This window comes from Culex quinquefasciatus, chromosome 2 (genome assembly GCF_015732765.1).
Source record: "Culex quinquefasciatus strain JHB chromosome 2, VPISU_Cqui_1.0_pri_paternal, whole genome shotgun sequence".
NCBI classification, from domain to species: Eukaryota; Metazoa; Arthropoda; class Insecta; order Diptera; family Culicidae; genus Culex; species Culex quinquefasciatus.
In genome coordinates, this window is record NC_051862.1 from 59,672,886 (window position 1) to 59,687,814 (window position 14,929).

The window sequence follows — 14,929 nt, forward strand, 5'->3', positions numbered from 1 at the left end:
CATGTAAATTTGATCATACTTTTTTTTAATGTTTTTTAAAGGGGCTGAATTTATTCACTATGAACTTATTTATGATCATATTTAAATGTTTTCACCACTGATTAAATTTCGCAAAATTAAAACCACGTTTAACACCTAATTTAACGCAGATTGCGGCCATCAAGAATCTGAAACAAATCCGGATTTGATTCACAAATTACATAAGGCTAAACATAATAAAAATAACTCACAAAACAACGATTTTTTCAAACAATTTCTTTGATTGGTTTAAAATTGGCAAACGAAATAGCTCAAAGCAAACTCGAACCCGGTACACACACGAAGCTTGACATAAACAAATCTGACAACTTCCAATTTTTACAAGTATAAAAAATCATTAAAAGCCTTAAAAGCTAATAAATTAAAAAAAAAAAACTTTGAAAAAATATATTATGATTTGAAAATCTGCCATACCATGAGCGTTGAAAGCCTTGAAACGCTGGTGCAACTTTGACAGTTTGAGCTGGTGTGAAAACGGCGACAGAGCTCGCACCACACAGGTTAAGGTTGTACATATATGTCAGAAAAAAAAAAAAAAGCAAAGCAATCCACTTTAACGACCCCCGGGTCTTTTGTGGTCTCTGTTGCAAGTTTCTGCTCATTTCTAGGCGTCCGAAGGTTATGTGTGGTGAGTCACTCAAAACCTCTTTTACGCTAATGGACCGACGTTTTACTTCCCCATCCGATAGAAGGCGTGATCAGGCAAATCTCGTCTAGAAAAATGCCACCGGGTCCGTCTGGGATTGAACCCAGGCCATACTGGGGTGAGAGGCTACCACGCTAACCACAGCGCCACCGGACCCGATCAATCCCCAATATTTAAAAAAAAAGTTTCATACAGATATTTTTCCATATCGGCAGATTTTTGATGGCATCTCTGATCAGAATGCAGCCTGCGCTGACCAATCCCCCTCCCCACTTTCCGCACGCAGCCAAAACGTCAAGTGATTTGTCACGTCAGATAAAAAAAAATCGGAACAAGCAAAGAAGAAGCAGCAGGCAGTCGCTTTCGGGGGAGCTGGAAAAATAGAAGAAAAAATTACTTATCGCCACAATAATTGGCGATTTTTCACACAACTGCATCGGTCGGTCATCGGGATTGCGACATTCGCCTCGAAAGAGAAATCCACACTCAAGGACCTTGATGGACACAAAGTGAGCTGCAGCGGAAGGTTTACTGGTTCCAAATGTTTTCGCTGCCAGTTTTGTCGTGAAGAGAGAAAAAAGGGAACCTGTCGAAGACAACTCCTCCCCTTCTCCTTGGAAGGCCTAGCGGGACAGCCGGAGGAGCACCAGCGAGGACAGAGGACACTTATTACGGTAAGCAGTTGTTGGGTTGGGAAAAATGGCCCCAAATTTGTCACAGTCTGCTAATTATTTCTTCATAACTTGCTTCGGGGTTGCCACAATCGAGCGACTTGACTGTGCAGTTCAGGGCCGGAAGTTCGGGGACTTTAACCCCTGAAAGAAACGGAAGACTAAATTGAGGTGCCACCAGGCAACTGGCAGAACAGTGTGAGAATGTGACAATTAAACTTGCGAAAAGAGAAACATTGTGGGGGTGGATTAAAAATTCTGGTTGGCAAGGTTGTTTCATTTTTCTTCATTATCAGCACTTGTTATAGGGTGTAGCAGGCCATGGGAGGAAGAGGGGCTGAGTAGGAGAAAGTGGGGTGCGAGTAGAATTTTCTTGTTGGAATTTTGCCTTGCTTGGCCGCCTGCTAGATGGCGGCGGCTGGTTGATGGATTGATGATTCACGGGGAAATGCGAGAAATGTGAGAGACGGCGACAACGGCAACGGCAATGACCTGTTTCTTTCTGCCGCTCGAATGGAAGAATGTACTGCGGTTGCACTGCGAATGTGTGATAACTGTGCAATAACAACATTCTTGTTAGGGCAAATAGGAATTTCATTTAATCAAGTGTTTCCCCTAATTGAAATAGATCTTGTACTTGGAAAATGGAACAAAAATTATATTAATGCTTTCTTTGCGTGAGTTGGCTTGGATATGTATCTTATCATTAAATCTTCTTGAAACTTACCCATACAAATTTCATTAGACGAGTGTACAGCAGGACGGTAACGAAATGCAACTCGACCAAAATTTCAGCTAGATTACATATCTAGACTTTTTTTTGAATAGGTCCTAAACACAAATGTAAACTTTTTGTGTACCAAGACTAACTTGGAACTTGGAAAATATTTTTTTCGAAAAGATCGGAAAATTCTACGAATGTTTCATGTTTTAACATTGTAAATCGGACCATTAGTTGCTGAGATATCGACATTAGAAAATGGTGGGTTGTTTGGGTGAGACTTAGAAAACATCAATTTTCCTGTTTTTAAACCTTTGCATGGCAATATCTCAGCAACTAAGGGGCGTATCAACAAAGTTAAAAAAAGCAAAATATAGAGAATTTTCTCAGCCTTTCAAAAATATTTTTTTCAAAAGTGGGCAAACATGTGCACTAATTTTAAAAAATGAAAAACTGCGACTATTTAAAAAAAAGTCACCTAAAAATGGATTTAACTTGAAAACGGTCATAGATCTAGGGTTTTTTCTCAAAATTTATTTTCCCTAAAAGTAGAAATATGAAGTATCCTCCCTGCAAAGGCTTATGAATTGATCTCACTTGAAAGGTTCTCCAAATCTCTGAATTGCAAATGTAACATCCTGGAGCAGAACTGTTAAATTCTAATAAAAACACAATTGAAATTGAACTTGAAAACGGTGCACTTTATCAAAATTTAACTAAAGTACTTTTTGATTGCAAATTTGATTTTAAATCGAAAAATGAAGTTGAAAATTTTTGCGACCTATATTTCGATTTTTTGAAGAAAAAAAAATAGGGGCAGGGGGGCAGAATGGCCCGCCTAAGTAAAATGCGCGAAAAACAATAGAAAAACATACAAATTTATGAATTCAGTGTAATAGGCTTATGCTTTGGGATGTTCCGATTCCCTTGTGGACCACCAAACAGTGAGGTACTCCTCGATATTAGCTCCTGAAAAGTGCTAAAAAGTGCAAAAAAATGCCTCACGGCAAGAAAAAGAGGCGGTCCTCACCAGCAGGATCGGCAGATTTAAAGAAGCTAAAGAATGCCGAAGCTCTACCTGCCAAGCCAGGCAGTTTGAGCAAGGACGCTCAAAATTCGTCTGGAAACCAGTTCGCTACCCTCCCTGTGGACGTGAACGAGAAGGAAGAATTTGAACGACGGGAAAAGTTGCCACCCATTTTTGTGAAAACATCGTCATCGGATTCGGTGCGAAAGTGGCTGACCGGGTTTATCAAATCTGGTGCTTTACGAGCTTCCATTCGCTTGTGTGCTGATGGACTCAAAATTCTGCTACCTACCAGAAAGGATTACAACTACGTTCGGGATTTCCTGAACAACACAAAGATTGAATACTACAGCCATGACGATCCAGGTAAACGCCCTATGAAACAGGTCCTCCGAGGCCTGTACGACATGGATGTGAGTGTGCTGAAAGAAGAGCTCAAAACTCTTAAGTTGAACGTGATCGAAGTCTTCAAGATGACGAGACACAACAAGGACATCAAGTATCGTGATCAACTGTACCTGGTTCACCTCGAAAAAGGATCGACAACGCCGTCTGAGCTGAAAGCAGTTCGGGCAATTTTCAACATCATCGTGACTTGGGAACGTTATCGTCCAGTGCACCGTGACGTGACACAGTGTTCGAACTGTTTGCAGTTTGGACATGGTGGAAGAAACTGTTTCATCAAGAGTCGTTGTGCAACCTGCGGAGGTGAGCACAAAACTCAAGCTTGCGAAACAATCAACGAGAACATCGAAGCCAAATGCTTCAATTGCGGCGGCGACCATTCGACCAAGAATCGAAGCTGCCCAAAACGTGCTGAGTTTGTGAAAATTCGGCAGCAAGCGACGACGAGGCACCAACCAAATCGTCGCAAAACACCACCAGCATTCACGGACGTGGATTTTCCTGCTTTGGCGTCACCAGGAGCGGGATCTGCTCGAGTGGTTCCAAATCTGCAGCCATTGCCGTTGAATCAGCGGCAAAGAGTTGCAGAGAATACAACACCTCCAGGCTTCAGTCAGCAACCGAGGGAAAACCAACCAGCATCAACGGATGAAGGCAGCAGTGACCTGTTTCCACCACAAGAACTTTTGAACATTTTCATCGAGATGACAACAACACTGCGTGGTTGCAAAACTCGCCAGGATCAAGTAAGAACGCTTGGAGCATTTATCTTAAAATACAGTTCGTAGTTTACTCGTTCTAATGATTTTGAATATTTCAATGAATTTATTTTTTATTAGTTTTAAATTAGGATTAGTTGTTAAAGTGATTTTTTTCTTTTTTACCCAAATGTATTCGATTCAATGCAATAATGTAAAACAATTTGAAATAAATGAATGAATGTGAACAGTTAATAATAAAACGAAAAATACAACAAAGATGAAGAGCATTTAGCCATACCACTTAGAATGTAAATGAAATGTAATTATTATAAGAGAGTTCAATAAAGACATATTTAATTAAAATTAAAAAATTTGGGATGTTCCCTTTAATGTTGTATACTGGGTTGATGAAAATTTTTAGATTAAAACTATTTTTGATGCACTTTAAAAAAAAAGTTTTTTCGACTACTTTTCCAGGGTGCGGGGCAGAATGGACCACCCTGCGGGGCAAAATGGGCCACCTTAGAAAACAAACCATTTCGTCTAATACAACATTGAAGGGAGATAAGAAATGACTTAAGGGACCTTTCTAATAAAATCTAATAAAAGTTTCCATGAAGTTAGACTACTTTTATAGAAATAGTCACTTACCAAAACAAACATTTTTGAAAATAGTGTTAATATGTCGAAAAAAGACACTATTTTTACAACTAAGCGTCGAAACAACTAAAAAATCAACTAATGTTGCAATAAACGTGATTTGTGAAGCTACCAAGAGTGAAATAATCCATTTAGCTCAAATTTCGTAACTTTTGATTGTTTTTATAAGGCAGGAAAAGGGTGGTCCATTCTGCCCCCAAATGGATTTTAATTTAACACTTCCACCACCAACCCTCTAAATGATTTGAAGGTTCCGTTGTTGTTTGATTACCTTTGTAATAGCTTCTGGTAACATTATAAATATTGAACAAACTTTTTCAATGCTTACCAAATTTTCAGAAAGCTTATTTAAGAACCTCAAAATAAACAACATTTGCGTGGTTTTTCAATAAATTTACATTTTTGCTCATAACTCGAAAAATACAATGAATTCAAACGTCGTTTTCGGTATGGTGATGTTATTTGACGTCCTTTATAAGACCCTTGCCTTACGATTGGTCTAAATCCATTCTAAAGCCCAAAACCAAGGGTGGACCATTCTGCCCCCATGGGCCATTCTGCCCCCTGCCCCTATTGAGTATTGTAGTATTGAGATTCCCAGAAAAGTGTCCACGTGGTTTATGGATGATCCCCTAGCAGCAATTTCCAAATACTTGCAGCATTTATACGATTTTTTATTACCTGCTTATATTCAATGGAATGCAAAATCTCATGAAAAATCTTGACTGATATTTTTTTTTCAAGAAAAAGACAAAAAAGAGATTTCAAAAAACTTTTACAAAAAAAAATTATTTGATACTCGATTATTTTTCAAAGTAATAGAACTTTGCTCAAAAAGATGCGAAATCTTCCAGATATTAATGTAAAAAAAAATCGAAAAAAAAAACGAAAGCAACGTAAAACGTCACATCTAGCACATGGTTGGAACTCCATACATCCTGTTAGCCCAAAAAGTGTGACGATTGTTGAGTTCTGTCGCTGGTATAGTGTAAATTTGTCCAAGCTAGTCACAGCCTACTCAGCATAAACAACTCTCAAATTTGAATCTCTTATACCACTCGCAGATTGACAGACAATTCTGCGTAATTCAAGTAATGTTTTCAAACATGATCGATTTGTGGAGATTATGTAGCTTTAGTGACGCGTTTTCTTTCCAACACTTCATTTTTTTATGCTCTTCTTCAACAGTTAAATCTTGCTCACTCTCGTGATTTCACTGATGGGTTGTTAAAATCGTGGTTTTAAACATGAAAGGAGCAGATTTTGAAGTTGCGAATGGGGGGATGGAAGGAAGGCGACCTCCCATATTTTTGTTCGATGTCACAGAATTCATGCCATTTTACCAGCACTAGCTAAATACCTGTTCCCAAACGAATAGAATGATGAGCCATGATTATTGAACATGCAATTTTTAACTGCACAGATTTTTCCGGCATTTTGGAGCATGAAAAGTAAATAAATTGCAAAAACAAACGGCTGACACGCGAGGCGCGCGAGAAGAAAAATAATGAAAATTCAAATCATGGCATGCTGCGATTTTGTTTACTTGAGGCATCTTCTCAGTATACCAGTTTTGATCGGATGAGGGGTCAATGCATATTTCTCGATTAAATTTACAAAAGGTCCTATCTGCATAGGAAACCCATGAGGGATAGGTTGTTTTGAAAATTTAATCTAGATTTCATGTAGGCGGTATCTGTTAACTAATAAATTCTACAAATCTAGAGTTTTTTTGAATAGGTCCTATAAACATATAAAAGACAATAGTTTATAGGACCTTTTAAAGAAAACTCTGGAAATCAACCAAAATTTTGTAAAAAATTAATAACTAAAAAAAATTACGAAAAATGTGATGTTGTCGTTTGAGTAACTTTTAAAAATGTTAAAAGTTTATGTCGCCCCCCCCCCCCCCCCCCCCCTTCAAAATTGGTCGGAAAAATCTACATTTTTGCAATTCCGTCGTGAAACTACATACTTTTCCTGTCATTCTTGAACGACGAAATAGCCTACTTTTCTGTACCAAAAATAACAGAATCGAATAGCAACACTTTTCAAAATAAATGCTGAAAAGTTCTACTTTTCGGTGAACCTCGTTGGATAAATGTACGACTCGTGCTGAAAAAATTCTGTTTTTGCAACTTGTTGCATAAACTACTATTTTCTGCATTGATAATCATATTTAGCATGTTTGGGCTTGTTTAAAAATGTTTTGAACTTTTATGAAATTACAATGTACAGCACCGCAAAAATTTTATTTGTCGCAAAAAATAACATTTTCGTCAATACTCAGATATTTTGGAAACTTATGATGGCAAAACAACTGAACAGGTGTATAATGCATTTTAAAACACTTTTTTCATGAAAATGTTGAAACCATGGCTAGTAATTTCAATTTTAATGCTTTTTTTTATTTTGCCCTCCCCTCGACTTTGGTCAGAGTCGAGGGACATAAACTTCAAAAAATATTTGCAACGGCCTTACTACAAAATTAAAATCTGGTTTTAAGTAAGTAAGTAAGAAAAAACACATAGGTTTCATAATGGAGCCAGCTTGACAAAGTGTGACATAGGAGAGAGGGGGTAATTTTTGGACGATTTTAGCGTGACATACTTTATGGATGACGCCCAAGGCGGTCACTTTGGCCCTTTAAAAGTTTCCGAGTTTTATTACAAGGGTTCAGTCAAAAATGATGAATACATTACTTGCTACTTTTAATAATTTTATAAAAATCTAAATATTCTTACTACACGCACTATGGACGACCCATCGGTGTGCAAAACTGCCATAAAAACTGGTAGAAAAGTTGCAGCTCTCCACCGCGAGAGGCAGCACCTGTCCTGTCCTCGTTTTTGAACCTTAAGTTCCACATATGTGCATCTAGGTATATTTTTCAAAAGCAGCCCAGTTTTGAAAGAATTTAGTTATATTTTCACAAAATTACCTAAACTTAAAAAAAAAACAAAACAAAATCTAACATAAAATATAAGAAATCAAAAACTGCTCATTGTTGAAGAAAATGAAAACTATGTTGCATTTATTGAAAAAATATACATACAGCTTAAACTAGAACAAAATATGCTAAGTGCATCTCCATCGCGGGTAGCAAACATCGAAGCAAATCAAATTTGCACCCGACGTCAATCCCACCGCGGTACCTGTCGCGGTAGCAAATTTGCTCTCAGTTCTTCGGGATTTCACTTTGCTACCCGCTATTCTGCTGGTTTGCGACCGTGGCAAATGGAATGATGCACAGAAAAAAAACATTTTTTTCCTAATTGTTTTTTTTATGTAAGGCCGTTGCAAATATTTTTCAAAGTTTATGTTATTAAGGGAAGGTAGTGTATCGTCACAAACTGGACCTTATCACGACACCTTAGGAAGGCGACCTATGGAATGTTAACATTAACCTAAACATGTTAACATCAGTTGAGTGAAAAACTGCCACTGAATCCGCTTTGTAAATGCCGGCCCCGATACTCTTCAAGGGTGTTCCCCTCAGGAACTGGGAAAGATTTACTTACCAGTTGTTTTGCAATCATAAGTGTTAAAAATATGCAAGTATTGAAGAGTTTAATTTTTTCGCCGAAAAAAAAAACTTTTTGCGGTGCTGTACATTGGATTTTCACAAAAATTGAAAATATTGTTGATAGATCCCAGGCATGTTAAATATCATTTTGAATGCAGAAAAATGCATTTCTAATTGTTTTCAGTTGGTTAGACTTCTATTTTCTTTGAAATTTAGAAGTTTTTTGAAAAAATATTTTTTTTGCCTTAGATCTAGGGTTTTTTCTCAAAATTTATTTTCCATAAAAGAACACCCAGTTAGCAAATTCTAAACGTAGAAATATGTATTCTCCCTGCAAAGGCTTATGAATTGATCTCAGTTGAAAGGTTCTCAAAATCTTCGAATTGCAAATGTAACATCCTGGAGCAGAATTGTTAAATTCTAATAATATTTTTTTGTCCCCTGATTTTTGGGACCAATTTTGAAGGAGAGGGGACATAAACTTTTAAAAATATTTGCAACGGCGTTAAAAAAAATAAAAAAATAAAATAAAAAAAATTTAAATAAATTAAAAGAAAAATATTTTTTTTTAAGTAAAAAAATTTATAAAATTGAAAAAAAATGAAAAAAAAAATAAATTAAAAAAAAATAAAAATAAAGGAAGTTTAAGCTTTTTTTTAACGCATTTTTGTATTTTTGAATTTTTGAATCATACATCATATCATACATAGAGCAGACATACAAAAATCTCTGAAACACGTATTCAAAACTTTGCCCCCGGCTTGCCGGTACTTGTCGGGTATCAGAAAATGAGTACCCGACAGGTACCGACACATATTTTTCTTCTACAGATGAACTTGAGATCAAATTTGATACCTGCTTTGCTACGCGCAGTGGGAGACTCGGGGGCAAACTCGAGAGCAAATTTGGTGGGAATCAAATCGGGTAGCAAATGGTTTAACTTTCGAAAAATGAAGTTTAATACACTTTTAGCATTTCTAGGCATGAATCAACACATAACTATTGATTTCGAAGTTAAACAAGAGCAAAAAATGATAAAAACCCATATTTGCCCCCCGCGGTGGGCTTGTTTCGGTGGCAAATTTGCTACCCTAGCGGATGACAGAGTTTTTTCAAGGTGGCAAATTTGATCTCGGTATTCATGAGCCGGGTGCAAATTTGATTTGCATCCCAGCGCTGGAGATGCCCTAACTGTAATGAGAGTCAATCGGATTGTTTTTTTGTTAGCTTATGTTGTTATTATACACTCAGAAAAAAGAACTGGCAAAATCCATAAGAACGTCTTATGACCTTTCTACATCAGGATTTTATTCGGATGTCATAAGATTTTCTTATGGCTGGGAGGGGAAATTTGACAAAGCCGTCAATTAAGATTTCCATTAAGTTATCTTATGACATTCATAGATGGAATTGTGTACAGAATATATGGCAATGATCATGGAGATCATAATAACAAACATTGTTATTTAAACCCATTTTTTCTTATTTTTAATTGAATGAAAACAAAAATTAATTTGAATTTTAAGAGTATATATTTTTTAAATTGTCGTAATATAACCAAAACATCACTTCCTTTTTTGCTTCGAGGAGATGTTTTTTTCCGTATCTTCCAACCGGATGAATGAACCGGAGGTTGAATTTCGTTCGATCCGCAACCTTAATCGATTCTGATGGGCGCTCCGGCCCTTCGGAATGACCGCGTCAATCAAACTTAATCCTTCTTCGACCAGCCGCTGCTCGGAAATGTCCTCACCAATGCTATTCTCCGGATCCTTCTGGAGAATGCTGAGGAGGGCCGCCGGCGGAACCAACGGCCGTTGATGTTACCTAAAAATACCAAAACAAAATATTCAACTTCGAACCAAAAACCACGAAACACCCGCCACAGAACTTACCTGAGTCTTGGAGGTCGCGGTAAACAAGAAAATGTATTCGTCCGATCAGAAACTCATAGCGGCGGCGGCAGCTTTGTGAAGTATTTAACGGAACGAATTACTAGGCGATTTGGAGTCGCGAGCGTTCAAAATTGTCTGCTGGATTCGTCCTTTCGCCATCTTGAAATGTGAAAAAATTTCACACTAGCATCTTACGCGAAAACCATTGAAAAATTACAGATGAATTCCATAAGAATTTCTTATGAAGTCCATAGTCTATCAACAGTGGACCAAATACATAAGTAAAGTTTAGTTATAACCATATGAATTTATAGTGACGGTCATAAGATTGTCTATGAAAATCGCGAGAGGCTAGTGGATACTCAAATCAGGCAGCACATAAGATGTAGACTTATGAAAATCTTACATTCTTTTTCCTCAGTGTACTTTTATGAACTACTAACTTAAAATAAATAATTTGTATTTTTACTATTGCAGAGCTTCAACTGTAACCTAGCCATTGGTACGCATTTAAAAATCAAACATCTTCTGAACTGAAAACATCCGAAAACACCGTCACGATGAGCCGAAAGAATGAAACGGAGCGCACGAAGCAGATCCAGGAAAAGTGCCAGATGCTGCTGACGAAGATGCTGCGCGACGACGACAACAAGTACTGCGTGGACTGCGACGCCAAGGGCCCTCGCTGGGCGTCCTGGAATCTGGGCGTGTTCCTGTGCATCCGGTGCGCCGGCATTCACCGCAATCTGGGGGTGCACATTTCGCGCGTCAAGTCGGTGAACCTGGACAGCTGGACGCCGGAGCAGGTGGTTTCGCTGGAACAGATGGGCAACTCGCGGGCCCGGGCCGTGTACGAAGCGTTGCTGCCGGACGGGTTCCGCAGGCCGCAGACGGATTCGGCGCTGGAGAGCTTTATTCGTGCCAAGTACGAGCATAAAAAGTATCTGGCCCGGGAGTGGGTTCCGCCGCCGCCGCCCAAGGTGGACTGGGATAAGGAGATTGACGAGGAAATTGAGCGGCAAAAGCGCAAGAAGAAGGCCGCTTCCAGTGGTGGGGGCACGATTTCGATTGGGAACTCGGCGACGTTGGGTTCCGGGGGAGACAAGAAGACTAGCTCAAGTTCGTCAAGTTCCACGACGGCAGCGGCGGCGACAGTGGCTTTGCCGAAGATTAAGGCGCCGGCCAGCAGCAACAAGGCGTCGAGTAGGAACTCAACGGAGGCGGCGAACACTGGCAATGCCAACAGCAGTACCAGCAGCAGCAACAGCAACGCCAACAGCAGTCAAGGAACGTCCGACCTGTTGGGGCTTTCGTTGGGAGTGGAAACGACAGCGAAGAAGACGAATGGGGACACGTTGGACATTCTGTCGAGTGGGTCGAACGATCGGCCAAGTGAAAAGGCGGTGGACGATTTTTCGAGTTTGGCCAAGGAAGAGGCGGACTTTTTCAACCAGGCCCCGAGCAAAGCCAACGACGCGCAGGGAAAGCTCACCAAGGACAAGATCATGGCGCTGTACGGGTCTGCTCCGGCGGTAGGAATGGCCAACAATCACTTCAACGCCAACATGGGTGGCTTTGGGGGATTCAACAGTTACCAACCAAACACATTCCCTGCGGGTCCGGCGGTCGCTCCGAACCCCTACCAGATGAACAATGGTCAACAGGCGGCAGCGGGAGGATTTGGCGCGTTCCAGGCGTTCCCCGCGGCACCCAACGGAGCAGCGTTCATGATGCAAGGAGCACCCACCCCGCAAGCAGCCATGCTCTTCAACAACGGATTCCAGCCATCAGTGGCGCAAACCGCTCAGCCTCAACCGGCGGCATTCGGTGCGATCCAGTTCCCCAACCCGCTGCAAAGCCAACAGGGCGCTTTCGTCGGCATGGCCGGTGCGACGCCAAACCCAGCCGTTGCGGCATTCGCAAACTTTCCTCCGCAGCCCAGCCAGCCCCAGCCCGACAAACTAAGCAATCAATTCGGTAACATGAACCTGCGAGACGTGTGGCAATAACTTTATTGTTTTCTTTTGTTTAACTAAGTGCAACGCTACTAACTGAATTCCGACTACTTATTAAAAAAAAGCAAACAAACAGATAGATGGGTAAAAGCAAAACAAAAACATATTACTAGTGAGAAGAACACACAGACATTTACTTAGCGCGCGGCAACCCGATAAACGATTCCTACCTTACTCGCGGCGCACGCGTCATCAAACAAACAGAAATATATTTACTTATATATTTTAATACTTAAAAGCAAACCGGCGCCGTAATGTAAAAAAAAAAAAAAACACGAGATGAAGGAAATGTAAAACAGGAAACAAAACCAACTTAGAGACTTCAGCTAACGAACGATTAAACACAATAAAAAAACAAACTGCGCATAATCGCGAAGAGGAAAAGAAGACCGTACCTATTATCATAATCATTCAGCCCACAAACAAGGGAAAAAAACAAGCAAAAGTATTCTCCAATTTGCTGCTACTCGTTTAGTTTTCGCGCTATCGAGTTGCAAAAGAAGAAATTTAATGAAAGTGAGGTTCTTTCTGGTATTAATCAATTTCGTATTTACTGATTTTTACGTGTTAGCTATCGTGTTGAGAAGAAAAGGGGACAAAGCAAATCAATTGTGTAATAAAGAAAAGGCAGAATTCTAAGAGTGCGAACAGCAGGTGAGTGAGCTGAGAGGTGCTGCTTGGCTAGAAAACCGCAAATCGCCGCTTTATCATCCCGCCTAACTAAATAGTAAAACATACATATAAATCCATAGAGAGACAGGAAAAATACAGAAAAAAACACAGACACACATACTTAGCTATATGACATTTATTCTTGATATACATAGTGAAATAAAAAAAAAAGGCGGAGTTTGTCGAAGGATAAAACAAAACGTATATATGAAGAAATTTAGATAAATAATGATTCAATTAAAGTGCAAGAAAAGCGTTATTATAATGAAGGAGAAGCAGATGATAAAGAAGAGAGATAATTTGTAATAACAATTGAATGTAATTTGACTACATAAAAATGAGGAAAAAAACTATTATCGATATGAACTGTGGATAAAAGTGAATGGTAAATAAATAAGAAAGGATAAAATTGTGTTATTATTTAGAACATCAGATAGATCAGCGCCATCTGCCGCCAAAATCTTGAAGCGATTTTTCCCATATAAACTTCAATGATAAAAAGCGACCTCTTAACCTTAATCGATTTGGCTCAAATTTGGGACAGTTACTTATTATTGCCTAAAGAATCGATTTCAGATATTACAAAATTTTCATTTTTTTTTTCCCCCAAATTATAAAGTATCAATAAAAGCAGAAATATTGAATGTTTGGCCTTTTTGAAATGTTAGTCTTGATTTGAAAATTTTGAAAATATTGTTTTCGAAAAGATCGGAAAATTTCACAAATGTTTCATATTTTAACATTGAAAATCGGACCATTAGTTGCTGAGATATCGACATTGAAAAATGGTGGGCTGTTTGCGTGAGACTTAAAAAACATCAATTTTCCTGTTTTTAAACCTTTGCATTGCAATATCTCAGCAACTAAAGGTCGTATCAACAAAGTCCGAAAAAGTAAAATATAGAGAATTTTCTCAGCTTTTCAAAAATATTTTTCTCAAATGTGGGCAAACATGGGCACCATTTTTAAAAAATCAATAACTGCGACTATTTTGAAAAAAGTTACATAAAAATGGCTATAACTTGAAAACGGTGCACTTTATCAAAATTTTACAATAGTACTTTTTGATTTCAAATTCAATTTTACTTCGAAAAATGAAATTGAAAAATTTTTGCGACCAATATTTCGATTTTTTGAAAAAAATTGTATTAATTCAAAAAATCATAACTCGGTCAAAGATTTTTTGCCCATTCTGGAAATTTCTGAAAAGTTGGCATTTGATGTCCTCTAAAACATATCAAAATATAAAAAAAAATAAAAATAATGTTTTTTGCAAATCAAGTTTTAGTGACAAAAAGTGAAATTAAAAATCACCAAAAAATTTTTTACCGTGTATCATTTTTTTTCAGTGTAGTCCATATCCATACCTACCACTTTACCGAAGACACCAAATCGATCAAAAAATTTCTTCAAAAGATACAGATTTTTGAATTTTCACATATCATTTTTGTATGGACAGCTGCCAAATTTGTATGGAAAATTATATGGACAAACTAATGATACAAAATGGCTTCTTTGGGCATACCGAAGGCACCAAAAAAGTTTCAGCCGGATTAAAAAGTACAAAAAAAATCGAATGACCGAAATCTCAGAGAATTGCTCACCTGTCCAATTGATGTGCAATCGTTAGTTTTCAAAATATTCAATTTCACTTCGGATAATCAAAACTTCGGATAATCGAATCATGAAAAAAACATTTTTTTTTTCATTATCTGATTTTTAGTTTGTACCTCGTTGATTGGTCAAAGTCAAACTGAAAAGTGACACGACTCTCACGCACACTATCAAAACAAACGTTTGGTAGTGTGTGTGAACTCCGTGTAAAAGTGGTGTCAAACTAAAAGGTGACCCCGTTCGTTTGACAACAGTTGGTGTCAAACCATCGGGGTTTGAGTGTATTCAAATTTGACTAAAATTGGGTTGCGGAACTCAAATTTAATGTTAAAAACAA

At 38.3% G+C, this 14,929-nt stretch overlaps 1 protein-coding gene across 1 annotated transcript; it reads left to right on the forward strand.

Annotated features, from left to right (window-relative positions):
• Positions 1-1,008: 1,008 nt before the first annotated feature.
• On the forward strand, positions 1,009-13,387 carry LOC6038552 (stromal membrane-associated protein 1). The gene is made up of 2 exons (XM_038255373.1): positions 1,009-1,359; positions 10,769-13,387. Exon 2 carries the CDS (start codon positions 10,852-10,854, stop codon positions 12,298-12,300), a length of 1,449 nt encoding a protein of 482 aa, XP_038111301.1. The 5' UTR covers positions 1,009-1,359; positions 10,769-10,851; the 3' UTR covers positions 12,301-13,387.
• The last annotated feature ends 1,542 nt before the right edge of the window (positions 13,388-14,929 follow it).

Coding starts and splice junctions, on each gene's coding strand:
- LOC6038552 (XM_038255373.1), top strand. CDS start 10,852: ATGAGCCGAAAGAATGAAACGGAGCGCACGAAGCAGATCCAGGAAAAG.